Source organism: Rissa tridactyla, chromosome 14, assembly GCF_028500815.1.
Source record: "Rissa tridactyla isolate bRisTri1 chromosome 14, bRisTri1.patW.cur.20221130, whole genome shotgun sequence".
NCBI classification, from domain to species: domain Eukaryota; kingdom Metazoa; phylum Chordata; class Aves; order Charadriiformes; family Laridae; genus Rissa; species Rissa tridactyla.
The window spans coordinates 12988754-13003745 of record NC_071479.1 but is presented as its reverse complement, the minus strand read 5'-3'; the positions used below and the strand labels follow the sequence as shown (position 1 = coordinate 13003745).

At 67.1% G+C, this 14992-nt stretch overlaps 2 protein-coding genes across 2 annotated transcripts; one reads left to right on the top strand and one right to left on the bottom strand.

Annotated features, from left to right (window-relative positions):
* The first annotated feature begins 1453 nt into the window (after window positions 1-1453).
* Window positions 1454-4284, top strand: FUT7 (fucosyltransferase 7). The gene is made up of 2 exons (XM_054221123.1): window positions 1454-1473; window positions 2922-4284. The coding sequence occupies exon 2, from the start codon at window positions 2956-2958 to the stop codon at window positions 3997-3999; it is 1044 nt and encodes a 347-aa protein (XP_054077098.1). The 5' UTR covers window positions 1454-1473; window positions 2922-2955; the 3' UTR covers window positions 4000-4284.
* Window positions 4285-7329: 3045 nt separating this feature from the next.
* Window positions 7330-11618, bottom strand: LOC128917544 (POU domain, class 5, transcription factor 3-like). Its single transcript, XM_054220792.1, is given in 6 exon segments — window positions 7330-7905; window positions 8157-8321; window positions 8762-8892; window positions 9270-9381; window positions 11123-11152; window positions 11154-11618. Coding segments are annotated over 6 exon segments (1155 nt in total). The 3' UTR covers window positions 7330-7653.
* Window positions 11619-14992: the final 3374 nt, after the last annotated feature.

Genomic DNA, 14992 nt, shown 5'->3' with positions numbered 1-14992 from the left:
TCTGCGGGTGGCAGACGGGAAACACCTTGGCGAGGCTGAGGGCAGGGCCCTGTCTGCACCGGTCCCAGCGCAGGCAGGGCATTTGGACCCCTGGCACACGCACCCAGGCACGGCACCGGCTCCTTCCCAGCCCCTGCCGAGAGGGACTTGCCCACCGCTAGCAGGTGGCAGTGCCAGGCTGGGGCTCCGGGGCTCCATCCCCACCAGCTCCTCCGTGGGTGGCAGCAAATGCTGAGGAAGCGCCGAGTTCCCGTCCGAGCCGAATGAGCATCTCGCTGTTTGACTGCCCCTGGGTGATTTCAGAGGGAGCTGCGTGTGCCAGGGGCGTGCAGCCGGGCCTGACAATCCTGCTTTTGAGAATAATAATAATATAATAATAATAATAATAATAGCGGTCTCAGCAAAAGAGTATTTGTGGCTATTCTTTGGCACAAAGTCGCCAGCTAGCAGAGCTGCCCCATGGGCTCGGCACAGCCCCCCCGGGCAGCGTTACCCCGTGCATGGCCATGGCTCTGTCAGGCAAAGCGGGGACGGGCACCTTGGCAAACTGCAGCCCGGCCGGGGCTCCGGGGCTCTGGCTGGCAGCTGGGACGGGAGAGGCGCTTGGCAGAAAGGAGCCGGGATTTGGGCTCGGTTTCAAATCTGGCACCTGGGAAACCCCTCTGGGGAACTGAGATCCCACGTGGGGCCACACGCACCTACTCCAAGGAACCGCAGCCCGGCCAGAGACTGGTGGGGGAAGCACACGGGGATGCGTGGGAGCGGAGCTGGGAGCAGTACTGGCGCTGGGAGCCTCTCCCGGGGGTGCCAGTGCATTGCTGTGGGGCAGCACCTGCCATGGGGTGTGCACTGCATAACAGCGTCCCACCCTGGCATGGGGGCACGCAACCAGCTGGGGGGCAGACACCCAGCTGTGTGCAGCACCTGGCCGTGGGGCAGTCACAGGGTATGCACTAGCCATGGGCCAGTGGCACCCAGCCACGAGGCACCCACATATCTATGGGGCTCGTGCTCAGCCATGTAGCACCCACCCATCCATGGGTCGCTCACACAGCCATGGGGCACCCGCTCAGCCACAGTGCACCCACCTTGCTGTGGGGCACGCACCCAGCCATGGGGCACCCTCTCGCATACGGGACACGCACGAGCCGTGGGGCACCCACCCAGCCGTGGGGCACCCACCCAGCCACGGGACACCCACCCAGTCACAGGGCGCCCACGCAGCTGCGGTGGGCCATGGGCATGCACCTGCCCCTGGGGCACATACCCAGCCGTGGGTCGCATCGCTGCCTGCGCGGCACAGGGGAAGTGCCGTGCCAGCTGCCACACGCAGCAGGAAGGACCCGCCGAGGGGCCGGGACGAGGCAAAACCGCAAAAAAGAGGAAGCCCTCGAGTGCCCCAGCCCAGCGCTGGCAGCTGCCCGGGCAGACGCACGCAGGCACCTCGCACGCCGCCGCGCCGGCCCTTCCCCGGTAAGTCTGAGCTGGGCTGCGGGGAGAGGGGCTGAGAAACGCGTTGGCTCCCGGCACTGCCGGAGTGCGGTGTCCCCTCAAAGCCGGGGGAGCATCCCCACTGCCGGGAGCGGTGTGCAGGGGGACCCCAAACACCGGCGTGTAGTGCAGGGAGCTGGCAAAGCTTTCCCAACACTCCCCTCTTCGGATGCCAGGTTTTTCCGGAGCCTAAACTTAGCTTGCGTATTTTAGCAGGACAGACGGAGCGGGCCAAGGCAGAGAAGGGATTTTTCACAGCAAAGCTGCGGTGGCTGGGGTGGGGAAGCGGGGCGCTGCTCTCCAGGAGGCTCCAAAGCTGCAGAGGAACCCTCCCAGCCCTGACCGGCAGCGGGGCTCGGGCAGCCGACGCGTGTTCAGAGGTTACCTCAAAAGGGAAACTGCCTTTGGCGCCAAATGCCACGGACGGCCTGTGGGTCCCCCAAGTGTCCCCCTCGCCGCCCCCGCCACTGCTCCCTTCCCATCAGAGCATCTCATGGCTGGGGTTCCCGCACGCCTGTGGGCTGAGCCCCAAACGGCTCCCTGCCTGCGCCGCTCTGCCCACCCTGCCCACGGGCCACTGGCCCACTGGGACACCCTGAAAATAAAATAGTGTTTGGGGCACCGAGGCTGCAAGCTCCCAGCCTGCTGGGGCTCCCCGTGCCCTTGGTGGCTGGGGAGAGCCCCCTGAAGCCTGCAGAGAGCCCCCTGAGTCTGGGGAGAGCCCTGCCATCGCCATAGGAGGGTGCTGGAGCGGGGGGGGCACTTCCCGGGCAGGACACTCCAGTCTGGCCCCGAGCAGGGTTTCAGACTTCCCAGTCACTCCCAGGGGCACCCGGGTTTGCAGCTGGGGCCTCACCGTGGGGTTATTCAGGCAGGACTTCGGGCGTTCCCCCCTGCCCTTTGGTGCGTGGCCCTACCCTGCAGACCCCCAGGCACCGTTCTTTGGAGCCTGGCGGCGGCAAGGCTGCCTGCATTTCAGGCTTGACCTGCCCCGGGCAAAGCGGGAAGGGTGGAGTGGGGCCACGGCTGTTTGTCAGGTGGGGAAACTGAGGCACGGAGCAAGTACCAAGGGCCGTGTCCCTCGTGCATGTAATGGGGAGCGGCGCCAGGCAGTTGCGGCGGGGGGGGACGGGTGGCTGCTGCCCATCGGCTCTGCCCCCCTTCAGCAGCATCCCTGCTCGCCCCGGCGATGGGGACATTGGGGACCATGGGAGGGTGACACAAAGCCACCATGAGGTGACACTAGGTGCTTGGGGGACCCTGAGGGGAGGCAGGGGCCCGCAGATGGGCCAGGGGTGACACTGGGGCTCAGGTTTTGTGGAGAAGCCCTTTCTCCATTTCCACTGGCCCCAGTGCCTCCCCACCACCCCTCGCCCCCGGCAAGCTGAGCTAACGGCCCCTGGTGGCCTCTCCTCTCCCCCATGCATCAGCTCTGCCACTGGAGGTGACAGCCAGCCCAGCAGCATGCCCCGGGCATTGCCACTGCCACGGCCACTGTGGGGCCGGCCCAGCACGAAGGCAGTGGTCACCGCCGGGGTGTTTATAACCACCCTCTGGAAACTGAAGTTCTTCCTCAACCCCTCCGAGGTCTCCGGAGAAGCCCCCAAGCACACTGAGCCACTGCTGGTCCTGGTGTGGAAATGGCCCTCAAAGCAGGTCCCCAACATCAGCGGGGACGTTTGCCATGAGCTCTACGGCATCGTGGGCTGCTGGCTCACCACGGAGCAGTGGCTCCTGGGCCAGGCAAACGTGGTGGTGTTCCCCCACGCCAGGCTCCAGCCTGGCAGGGACAGGCTGCCCACGGAAAGGCCGCCGGGGCAGAACTGGGTGTGGGTCTCCCTGGAGTCCCCCTCCAACACTAAAGCTCTAGCGGGATGGAACCAGACCTTCAACTGGGTGATGACCTACAGACAGGACTCGGACATCTTCATCCCCTACGGCAAGCTTGTGCCAAACCAGTCAGCCACGGTGAACATCCCCAGAAAGACCAACTTGGTGTCCTGGGTTATCAGCAACTACCACAGGACTCAGAAAAGAGCTGAAGTCTACAAAAACCTCTCCAGGTACCTCCACGTGAACATATACGGGAAAGCAAACAAAAAGCCTCTTTGCAAGGACTGTCTCTTGCCAACTACGTCCAAGTCCAAGTTCTACCTGGCCTTCGAGAACTCCATCCACCAGGACTACATCACCGAGAAGCTCTGGAGGAACTCGCTGATGGCCGGCACCGTGCCCGTGGTGCTGGGGCCTCCCCGGGCCAACTACGAGCAGTTCATCCCTGCAGACTCCTTCATTCACGTCGACGACTTCAGTTCCCTGGCAGAGCTGGCCACCTTCCTGAAGACGATGAACTCCAGCCGCTACCGGCAGTTCTTTGCCTGGCAGAAGAGGTACAGCGTGAAGCTCTACGCCGACTGGAGGGAGCGCATCTGCACCATCTGCACCGTCTACCCCAGCCTGCCCCGCGGCCGTGTCTATCCCAACCTGGCGAGCTGGTTCAACACCTAGCGCGGGGCTGGGGCGTGCTGGGACCACCAGGGACGCATCTGGGCAGAGGATACTGGGGGCGGGGGGAGCGTGGGGCACCCTCCTACAGCCCGGGATGTGGGGCAGGGAGGGATGTGGGAGCCCCGACCGCTCCTCCCAGCCCAGCTGTTGCCACACCAGGACCTTGAGCAACCCTGTGTCACTTAATTTCTTGCAAAACAGGACTAACCCCCCCCTCCCCGCCCCCAGGTCCGACACTGACCTACCTCGCCAGGGTGCTGGCAGGACGAGAAGGTGCTTTGGAAATAAATGACACAGTGCTGCAGAGGCTTCGCCTGTGCCACAGGGGCTGGGCTGGGCAAGGGGGGTGCTGAGGGGCTCGGGGCTTCCCCAACCTTCCCTGCCATCGCTCTGTGCACCCCCCCAGCACCTTCTGCTGAGTGGCGAAGCCCCGGTGGCGGAGGCCCCATGGTGGCTGGGGTGGAGGAGCCGAGCTCGGGCAGGCGGGGGGGGCCTGGTGCCCGTGGCAGGGACAGAGAGCACAGCCTCCGCTCCGCCGCTTCCCGGCACAGCCCGGCGGCACCCATTTCCCCCCCACACCCCACCCCCCCGGGCTGTGGGTGTCACCGTGCCGGCGAGGACGGGCAGGACAGCGGATGCTCTCGAGAGCAATCTCAGCCTGCTCAGTGCCAGGCCGAGGCGGAGGGATGCTGTGGTTTCTCGCTCCTCTGCCGGCACGCCTGCCCTGCTGCCGCAGGAAGCCAGCGAGGTGCAGGCGTCCGGAGCCGCGTCCGGAGCTTCGCTGCGAGGCCGGAGCAAAGTCTGTCCCATGGGCTCCCCGCAGCACCAGCGGCCACCTCCGTGTGCCCTGGGCACTGCCGAGCCCCTGCGCACCCTGCACTGCGCACGCACCATGGGCACCCGCGCTGCCAGCACCCTGCAGTGCCGGACCCTGTGCCACGCACACACTGCACTGTGGGCACCCCGCACCAGGCACACACCCTGCACCACGGGACCTTGCACGGAGACACCTGCGGTGTGGGCACCCTGCGCCCTGGGCACGGGCAATGCCCAGACACCCGAAGGGGAAGCACCCATCCGGTGGCAGATGTTGGCTTTGGGTGACAGGACCAGGGGGTGGGACACAACGGCTCCATCCGTGCCTTCCTCTGGTTTTGTCCCATGTCTCCCCTGGTTTCCCTCACTGCAGCCCCAAAGTTGCCCAACCTCACCCTTGCCACCCCGCGAGCTGCCTGCTGCCCTCCGGGACGTGCTCCCCGTGCCCAGGGTGTAGCCATGTGGCAACACCCCCTCAGCAGAGGGGACATTCCTGACCCCAGCTGGCGCTTCACCGCGTCCCCAGCTCAGTCCCCAGCTCAGCCCTCGGCTGGGTCACAGTTTGACAGGCACGGCGCACTCTTCTCATTTCTGTGGCTTCCGATTTCCGTCCCGTTTTGTCTTCTGGGTCAACAGAAAATGGAGCAGGAGGGGCGCTGAGCACCCGCAGGCAGGGTGCTGGGGCAGGGGGATCTGGGGGTCCTGGGGCTCCTGCCCGGCTGGCCTTTTGCTGGAGCGGGAAATGAGGCAGTGGAAACGTGGAGAAGCAAACCTCAAGGCGACATCCTTCCCAAGCTTTCTGCTGCTGACCCTGCCGATCACCAGCCCCCGGCACCCCCAGACCACCCGCCCCCCAAAGTGCCAGGCAGCCAAAGGGGGAGAGTTGCCAGCGGGTGCTGTGCCCGGCTGCGCGCCCACCCTGTGGGCAGGCAGGGACGTGGCCCTGTGTACCCAGGCACCGGGGAGCAGGCGGGGACGCAGGGCGAGCCAAGGGGATCCCATCCTGCCCACGGGGCTGGCACCCAGCCCGGCACGCACCCCGACGCCGCGCAGGCTCCGAGGTGCCCTGCGAGCAGCTGCCCGCAGTCACCCCCGCTCCTGCCTGGCCCGCGGGAGCACGGCCGCAGGCTGGCCCAAGAGCAAACCCCTCTTTTACTGGCAGCTGAGCTGAAAAGGGGGATTTTCAGCAAGTTTCCCTGCAGGTTTGGTCATTTCATCGCTTCTGCTCAGGGGAAAAATCCCGCTGGGGCGCAGGCTGGTGGCAAACCGGGCTGCAGCAGCGACAGCGTGCAGAGAGGTGTCACCCCCCAGACACTCGCTTCTCCCAGCTGGGCTGGCACCGGCCCCACGGCCACTGCCGGGCTGCCTCAGGCGCACCACGCACACGGGAGCATCCCTCACCCGGCCATGCCCCGCTGGCAGCCCCATGGCGAGGACAGCCCAGGCTTCCCGTCCCTCTCCCCTGCCCACCCCGGGGCGCGAGCAGCCTGCAAGCGAGATCCCGCTAGGCTCCCACCCTTCCCAAAAGCAGCTACGGAAAAACCAGCTCAAGCCGGGTGGAAGGCGACATCCACCCCGCTCCTGAGCACCTCTGCTCCGGGGTGGGGACAGTCCCGACAAGCTGGTGTCCCTCCAGGGCCAAGCTGCCACCATTCCTGGTAGCGGGCCAGGCTGCAGGCAGCGAGAGCCGGGTGTTGGTGGCATGACGGGGACAGGCGAGCCCTATTTGGGTGCACCGGTCCAGCCCCACCGTGCCCCCACACGCAGCCAAACCCCCACTGCTGGGCTGCCTGGCACCGTGCAAGGGAGGCAAGGAAAGGGTTAAACTCATGCTCATGCCCCAAAGAACCGAGATTTATTAAATTGCCAGAAGGAATGTGATTAAGGGGGAAAAAAAAAATATAAAAATCAACTACAGCAGGCTCAAAGGCACGGGGGTGCTGGCAGCATGGACAGGATGGTGTCGGCCCCCCTGGGCTGGGAACCCCCTGAGGAAAGATGGTCCCTGGGCAGCCGGGCTGGGGCAGAGGGACAACGGCTGGAGAGCGGGGAGGGCACAGGGGACACGGGGTGACGCTGGACACAAGGGCCAGGGAGGACACATGGGCCAGGGAGGGCAGACGCACGCACACCCCCCCGCAAAAAAACAAGCCCCGCCAGCCTACCCAGGGGCGGGTGAGGGAGAGGGGCGCCGGGGGGGCTCTGCTCCAGCCCCACGCACCGCCCCTCAGCTCCCCCCTGCCCCGGCTGCCCGGGAGCGTGGGCAGAGCCGCCGGGGACCCCGGCCCTGGGCACAGCGCCCCTGCCCCGCTCCACGTGACGGGGAGGGGGCACCTGGGAAACTAGTAATCACTACCAAGAGTTTTACTTTTTAAAAACTACAACCAAAAACCATATAAAAAAAAAAATAATAAAACCATCCCCTCCCCCCTCCCCTCCCTCCCCCCCCCCTCCAAAGAACTAAAAAATGCTTTTTTTCTGGGTCTTGCGGGAGAGCAGCTTGGCTGGGCTGGGGCAGGCTCAGCGCCCCGGGGACACGAGGCTTCAGTGGGGTGCAGTGGGGCAGGAGAGGCTGCCCCTCAAGAGGTCGGAGTGGGGCCGACGCTGCTGGGACCAGTAAACCCGCATAACTGGGAAGCGCTGGGAGCAGCCGCAGAGAGGGGGCACCATCCCCGTGCCAGGCTCCCAGCCCTTCCCCTGCCCCTCGCACCCCGAAAGCCCTGAGGCAGCCCTGGGGGCGGGAGCGGGGCCGTGCCCGTGCCTTCTCGGGGCAAAGCAGGGGGGAGCTGCCCCCAGAGAGCCAGCCCAGCCCCGCCGCCAGCCCCCGCAGCCCCCGGTTCAGTGGTTGCTGTTGCTCATGGAGAGCCCGGGCTGCAGCGCTTGAGGGAACATCTCGGCTTTGTGGAAGGGTGGCATGTAGACGGGCGGGGAGGGCGCCAGGCTGTAGCCCTGGGACGTCACCGGGATGGGCAGGCCGGGGGTCACCAGGGACTGGTTCATGTCGTACATCACTCCCTCCGCCTCGTTGCCAAAGGGCAGCAGCAGCCGTTTGCCTTTCTGACGCCGGTTGCAGAACCAGACCCGGACCACCTGCGAGGGAGGGGAGATGGGGAAGGGTGAGGAGGCGAACCCAGGCACTGCACGGGTGACAAGCAGACGGCATCTCCACAGCACCCTGACCCGCCGGCACAGCACCCTCCCTGCCACAGCTCCTCCTAGGGCTGGGCTCACACGGGCCGATGGTGGCTACCAGCCCCAGCGACTCTCCCGCAGCTTCCGCTATCAAACTGGCCTCGTGCAGGTGGCTTTGGGCACCCACCCCGCAAACCTTCCCAACCTACATCTTTGTCCAGGTTGAGGTCCTCGGCGATCTGGGAGATCTCCTGAGGACTGGGCTTCACGCACTTGCGGAAGAAGCTCTCCAGCGTGCCCTTCACGTTGGTCTCAATGCTGGTTCTGCGTTTTCTCTTCCGGGCTTGGGCCAACACTTGCTCTGCATTGCACATCTGGAAATGAGAGAGGCCACAGACTTGGTCACAGGACCGGCAATGTTCCCACCAGGCTCTGGGCTTACGTGTGGCTGGCAACAGAGGTCTAGAAGGGATGGGGACAGGCTTTGTCCCTGTGACTGTCCACTGACTGTCACCCCACTGCAACTGGGGCCGTTCCCAGCCTCCCAGCAGTGCCTGTAGCTGGTGCGGGAGGGTTGGGCATGTCTTCCTGCATCGCTCCGGGCTCCCCAGGGAGCAGCAAGCTGCGCCTCCTACCCATGCAGGACCTGGCTGCCCTGAGACGGGAGCTGCCACAGTTGTCACAAAGTGGCGGGGGGGGGGGGATTTGTGCATGGCTGCTCCTCTCTCCTCTCCCAAAAGGCAGGTGTCAAAGGGCTGGCTCGGCGGGGTGCGCTGCCCCCGCGTCCCGGCCCTCCCCAGCCCCCTACCCCTACCTCTTGCATGTTGTCCGTGTTCTCCGCCTCGTTGAGCCAACGCTGCAGCAGCGGCTTCAGCTTGCACATGTTCTTGAAGCTGAGCTGAAGCGCTTCGAAGCGGCAGATGGTCGTCTGGCTGAACATCTTCCCTGCGCGGGCGGGGAGGGGGTCAGGTCCCGCATCGCTCCTGCCCCCCGCCACCAGCCCCCCAGCATCCCCCCCGTCCCTGGGGATAGGGGACCACAAAAGGCATTCTCCCGGCTGTTTCAGCAAGGATTTAAAGCACTGAAACGACTAAGAAGCTGTAGGTATTTTAAAGCAGTTTCTTGTTATCAAACCTTTCCAGCTTGAGTGAGCACTTAACAGGGCTGGGAGCCCCAGGAGCCCCGGGGCCGGTGCTCACCGCCTCCTTTGCAGGTCGTTAAGGAGCACAAATCCCTATTCCCAGGTGCTCCATCCCCCTCCCAGGCCCCTCCCTTCCCCCCGGGTGTGAGGGGGAGGCGAGGACCCCCCACCGGACCCTTACCATAGAGGGTGCCCAGAGCCAGCCCCACATCAGCCTGGGTGAAGCCCAGCATGATGCGCTTGTGCTTGAGGTCCTTGGCGAACTGCTCCAGCTCTTCCGAGGTTGGCGCATCCTGGCAGGGGCAGAGACAAACTGAGAGGGGACAACTGGCGACCAGGGGCTGCCAAGAGCGGAGCCTGTCGGTGTGTCGTGGTCAGCGTGAGATGGGGGCAGGAGAGGGCCCAGCCCTGACACCCACCAGCCGCCGCCACCTCCGAGCGATGCGGTCCTTGGGTGACGGGGTGGGTGCCAGAAGGGTTTTCCCCAGCCCCTGAACAAGGCGCTCTGCTCAGGGACCCCAAAGGGCCTCCACCTCACCCTGCCCAACGCAGGGCTCCCTAGACACCCCCCCGTCCACGGCACATCACCCAGCTCACACCACGCTGGTGTGGCAGAGGCCCAGGGGACAGAAAGCAGGTCCCGGGAGCACCCTGAGCTCCTGATCTGCCCGAACGTGCCCTGGGAGTGTCCCCTGTGCCCCCAGGCTCGGACCCTCGTGGCCTGACCAGAGGCAGCATTGACGGGCGTATTTGCCGATGGTCCCAGCATCACCCCACTCCCACGACACGTCCCCACGGGCTCCGCTATCCCGGGGCGTGGGCGCCCACCTCCCCACGGCTCTCGGGCATGGGGCAACCCCTCGCCAGCCCCGCTCCCGCCTGTGCCCGGGGCAGGTGAAATGGCTCAGATGAGTCAACGGTGAAAGCGCCCGTGATTCGAGTGTATTTCGGGATTCAAACGCTTCTTTGCCACAGACCAAAAAAAAAAAGCGCCCTTTCCCTTCTGGAAAGCTGCTTCCCCAGGGGCTTCTCTTCCTCCCTGCAGCGCAGCCAACTGCTGCGGGGGCATTTTGCTATCTTTTCCCCGATTTCCACATTTGCAGCGCAATGTCGGATTTTACAGGCGTCCCTCCTGCCAACAAATCTCGGTTTTTAATCCCTGGCGTACAGCGGCAGCAAGAAGCCCGGAGCATCCCTGCCACGGGGAACCCTTACCCCGCCCTCAGCCGGGAAAAGCCATTCCTCCTGCCCCCTGCCCGGCGCCGCAGCTGCCGCCCCCGGTCCCGCATCCCCACGCTCCCACCGTGACGTGCGTGGGAGCTCCTGAATCCCCACGGCACACACCCGGCACGGCGCCGCACAAACCCACCCCAACACACCCGCAACAGCTCGCAGGAACCTCGCACCAAACCCCGGCATCATCTGCCGCTGGTACTCCCGAGGCGTGCTTGCCTGGGAGGGACGGGCTTATGCTACACCACGACTTAAAAATACTCAAACCAAACCCAAAATACAGCTGCCACAAATGCTGGTAACTACCCTTGCCACCCCTTTCGCCTCCGGGCTGGCTCTGCCCGCGCCCCGACAACCCTCGGTGCCCGCGGCGGCCGTCCCCGCCCGGCCGAGGGGGCTGCCAGGAACCGGGGGGGCCGCGCTGCCTGCCCCGAGCATCCCCCCGAGCCGGGCTGCGGCGTCGTGTAAGAGGGACGACGGCCAGCACGACCGAAAGCTGCTCTCCCAGTCCCCCAAACCACCTCTTTCACCCTAAAGCAGCCTCCCCGAAGCGCTCCCCCGACCCAGCCGGGCCGAGTCCGGCGCTGGGCACAGGCAGAACGGCACCGGCAGGGTCCCTGCCTGCCCGACGATGCCCGGGGGTGGCCAGGCAGCTCCCCGTCCCGACGGGGCGGCCGGCAGCGAGCCCCGGCTGCGCTCCCCGCCTCCGCAGGGCGCCGGGGCAGGGAGAGCAGCGCGGTGCCTCCGGGAGCGGAGGGCGGCGGGGGCAGGGCAGCCCGTCCCCGTCCCGTCGAGTCTCACCTCGTCGCCGCTGTCGCTGGAGTGTCCCCCCCTCGCTGGCGGCGCCGCTGGAGCTGCCGCTGCTGCCCAGCCCGGAGAGGCCGCCGGAGCCCGGCTGCAGGGTGGCGGGGCAGAGCTGGGGGCCGGGGAAGGCGGCGGCGGCGGGGCCGGGGAAGGGCGGGCCGGGCAGGGCGGCGTTGGCGGCGCTGGGGGCGGCGGGCCCGGCCCAGGGCGGTGCGGGCCAAGCGGGCCCGCAGCAGCCGGCGGCGCGGGGCTCGGGCGAGGGCTGGCGGCAGGGCCGGCCCGGGCGCGCCTCCGCCTTGGCGGGCGGCCCGGCGGGGGGGGGCAGCCAGGCGCGGGGCGGCGGCGGGTCGCGGGCGGCCTCGGGCTCGGCGGCGAAGGGGAAGAAGAGCGGCTGGGCGGCCGCCCCGTCGAAGCCGCCGCGGGGAAAAGGCGGCCCGGCGTCGGGCAGGAGGCCGAAGGGGGCGGCCGGCAGCCCCCCGTCCGGGCTGAACATGCTGCCCGCCGCCCTAGGGCTCCATGCGGGGGCTGCGGGGCTCGGCCCGGCCGCCCGCCGGCCGCTGCCTCCCTGCTGCGGCGCCGCTGGGGTCTCTGAGGGCGGCGGGGCCGGGCCGGGCCGGGCCGGGCCGTATGGAAATGGACCCCGGCCCCCATTGGCCCCGCACCGGTGGGTCGGGCGTGAACTTGATCCCCGAGGGGGGGAGGGAGGTGGTGGTGGGGGGACGCCCGAGGGGGAAAGTGCGACGAGGGGGGGGGGTGGGGGTGCGTCCCCCCCCCCTCACCCGTCCCTTCGGGCGGCGGGAGGAGAGGCCCGGGGCCGGGCGAGGGACCCGGCTGCGGGGTGTCGCACCCCGCCCCCCCGCACAGCTCGGGGGTGCTCGGTGGGACCCACGTCTCCACATGTCGGGGCAGCATCAGCCCCAGGGTCTCCCCCACCTGGGAACTTCCCCAGTGCCGCAGGGTCTGGGCAAGGGCAGGGAACTGGGATTGCTCGGGGAAACGGGGGCAGCCAAGGCCGGGGGGGTGCAGGCGGGAATGGCAGCCTGCCCGGAGCCGCCGCTTGGACAAGGCCCGGGGACGCGGGTGCCACGGTGCAGCGGGAGGGCTGGACAAGGGCTCGGCCATCGCCTCTCGCCCCTCCGCTCCGCCTGGTCCCGGCGGCAGAGCCTCGCGGCTCCGCGGGGAGCCCCGCAGAGCGCCCCGTGGACAAAGCTGGGGCTCCCCGGCTCCCTCACGCTCCCACTGCCCTTCTCCTCTTCCTCGCCCCGGAGAGGAAGGCCGTGCCTCGGGGGGATCGTGTCCTTCCCGGAGCCGGTGGAGGCCCCCGGAGCTCTGGGTGTGCCGCGGGAGGGCTGATTGCAGCCCTGGCTATCAGCCCCATCTGCTCCACAATGGAGCGCGCTTGATATTTTCTCTATCTGCAGGGCTTTCCTCTCCCACCGCCCTGCACAATGGCGCTATCGGGGCCGGCTCCAGGTATTTGCCCCCTTCCCTCCCTCCTGCCCCGGCACCGGGAGCTTCCCCGAGCTTGGGCTCTGCCGGGATCTGCCTGCCCGATGCCGGCTCCCGGGTACGGGCCCGGCACCGGCATCGCGGGCACCCCTGGCTCCGGCTGGAGCAGGGCGAGGGGCGATCCCGCTGCCAGCGCTGCTCCCTGTTTATTAACCCGGATTACTGGGAGCCTGCGGCCGTCTCGCACTGGAGATATGCCGAAGAGATAGGATGGAGGAGCCTCCCCCACGGGGTGGGATGGGGACGGGGCTGCTGGTGGGACCGGGGGGAAGCGCCTGATGCTGGTTACGAAGCACTTGCTTTGGCTCCCGAGAGGGCTGGCACCCAGGGACTGGCACCCCGGGACTCCTATGCAGGGACTGGCACCCAGCAGCTGGCACCCCGGGACTCGTACCCAGGGGCTGGCACCCAAGGACTCCTGTGCAGGGACTGGCACCCAGTGCCAGCAGCAGCCCCCAGCCCAGCACATGGCACTGCCGCGCGTTGAGGGCAGTGGAACATTTCCTCCCTAGTAGTGATATGTCTTTAAATTAAAAAAAAAAAAAAATGACCAAGAGGATGAGCTGGAATTAAAGCCCCTTCCTGGCGCCTGGCTGGGCATGTGCCGGGCTGCCTGTGCCGGCTGTGCCAGGCTGCTCTGGGGAGGGAGAGCAGCCCCAGGAAAATGACCTGAGGAGGCAAAAAGCTCGTCAGCGGGGACTGGGGCAACCCCGAATGAGCCCCCAGCCCTGGGACCTGCCTGGGGGGAACCGCTGCCCGGGCTTGGGGAGGCACCTTGTGCTGCGGCGCTGGGTTCCGCCATGCCGAGGGGAGAGCCAGGCCCCAGGCCGTGCTGCCAGGGATGCTGGCACCCCGGTGCCATGCAGGCAGGGCTGCCCCACTGCCTACCCGCTGCCTGCCCCACTGCCTGCCCCACTGCCTACCCACTGCCTGCCTGCTGCCTGCCCCACTGCCTGCCCCACTGCCTGCCCCACTGCCTACCCACTGCCTACCCGCTGCCTGCCCCACTGCCTGCCCCACTGCCTACCCACTGCCTACCCACTGCCTGTCCTGCTGCCTACCCGCTGCCTGCCCCACTGCCTACCCACTGCCTGCCCTGCTGCCTACCCACTGCCTGCCCCACTGCCTGCCCTGCTGCCTACCCCTGCCTGCCCCACTGCCTGCCCCACTGCCTGTCCTGCTGTCTGCCCCACTGCCTACTCACTGCCTGCCCCACTGCCTGCCCCCCTGTCTGCCCCGCTGCCTACTCACTGCCTACCCCACTGCCTGCCCCACTGCCTGCCCCGCTGCCTGCACCACTGCCTGCCCCGCTGCCTGCCCACTGCCTGTCCCACTGCCTGCCCCCCTGTCTGCCCCACTGCCTACTTGCTGCCTGCCCTGCTATCTGCCCCGCTGCCTGCCCCACTGCCTACCCACTGCCTGCCCACTGCCTGCCCTGCTGTCTGCCCCGCTGCCTGCCCCACTGCCTACTCGCTGCCTGCCCCACTGCCAGCACCACTGCCTACCCACTGCCTGATCTGCTGTCTGCCCCACTGCCTACCCCACTGCCTGCCCTGCTATCTGCCCTGCTGCCTGCCCCACTACCTACCCACTGCCTGCCCCGCTGCCTGCTCACTGCCTGCACCACTGCCTGCCCCACTGCCTACCGTGCTGCCTGCCCTGCTGTCTGCCCCCCTGTCTGCCCTGCTGCCTGCTCACTGCCTGTCCCACTGCCTGCCCCGCCGCCTGCTCTGCTGCCTGCCCGCTGCCGGCGGGCAGAGGAAGTCTCGCTGCGGGACTCCAATCGCAGCCATCAGCCCTGCTCCTCCCGGGCTCCTGCTGCGGCCCAGGGTTTCAGAAGATCCTTGGCTGGGCAGTAACTCTCTTTCCCTTTGATTTATTGTTCCCCAGCAGGACCCCCTCCTCCTGCCAACCTGCTCTTTCTCTCCATCCCCCCAGGAAGCCCCCCAGCCCGCCAAGGCCTCAAACGCATTCCTGCTCCCTTTCATATACAGGCGGAGGGGAAGGGAGACGTTGACTTTGAACCGGCCCCTTTGTAGGAGCGGGGCCCATTGTGGCAGTGATGGTTTTACTTGGGGGATGTGGAGGGAGTCAGTGGGGTTGCTCGGTGTGTGCCCCCCCGTACATTTCAATGAGGCGAGTTTGGGGGGGCTGCGTGAGGTGCCCAGTCGTTGTGCGGGGTCATTGTGCGCCGATGGCCAGGGCTTGGCCATCCATGTCCCTCGGGGCAGAGCCTTCGCCTGCTCCAGAAGGAGGAAGGGTGCGTTCCTCCATCAGCCCCATGTCTGGAGCCTGCTCGTGCTCCAGGCTCAGGCCCAGCTCTGCCGTCTGTAACCTGCCGGGGATGGGTGGGATCCT

Excerpts from the sequence above, each read along its gene's own strand:
- FUT7 (XM_054221123.1), top strand. The coding sequence starts at position 2,956 with ATGCCCCGGGCATTGCCACTGCCACGGCCACTGTGGGGCCGGCCCAGC.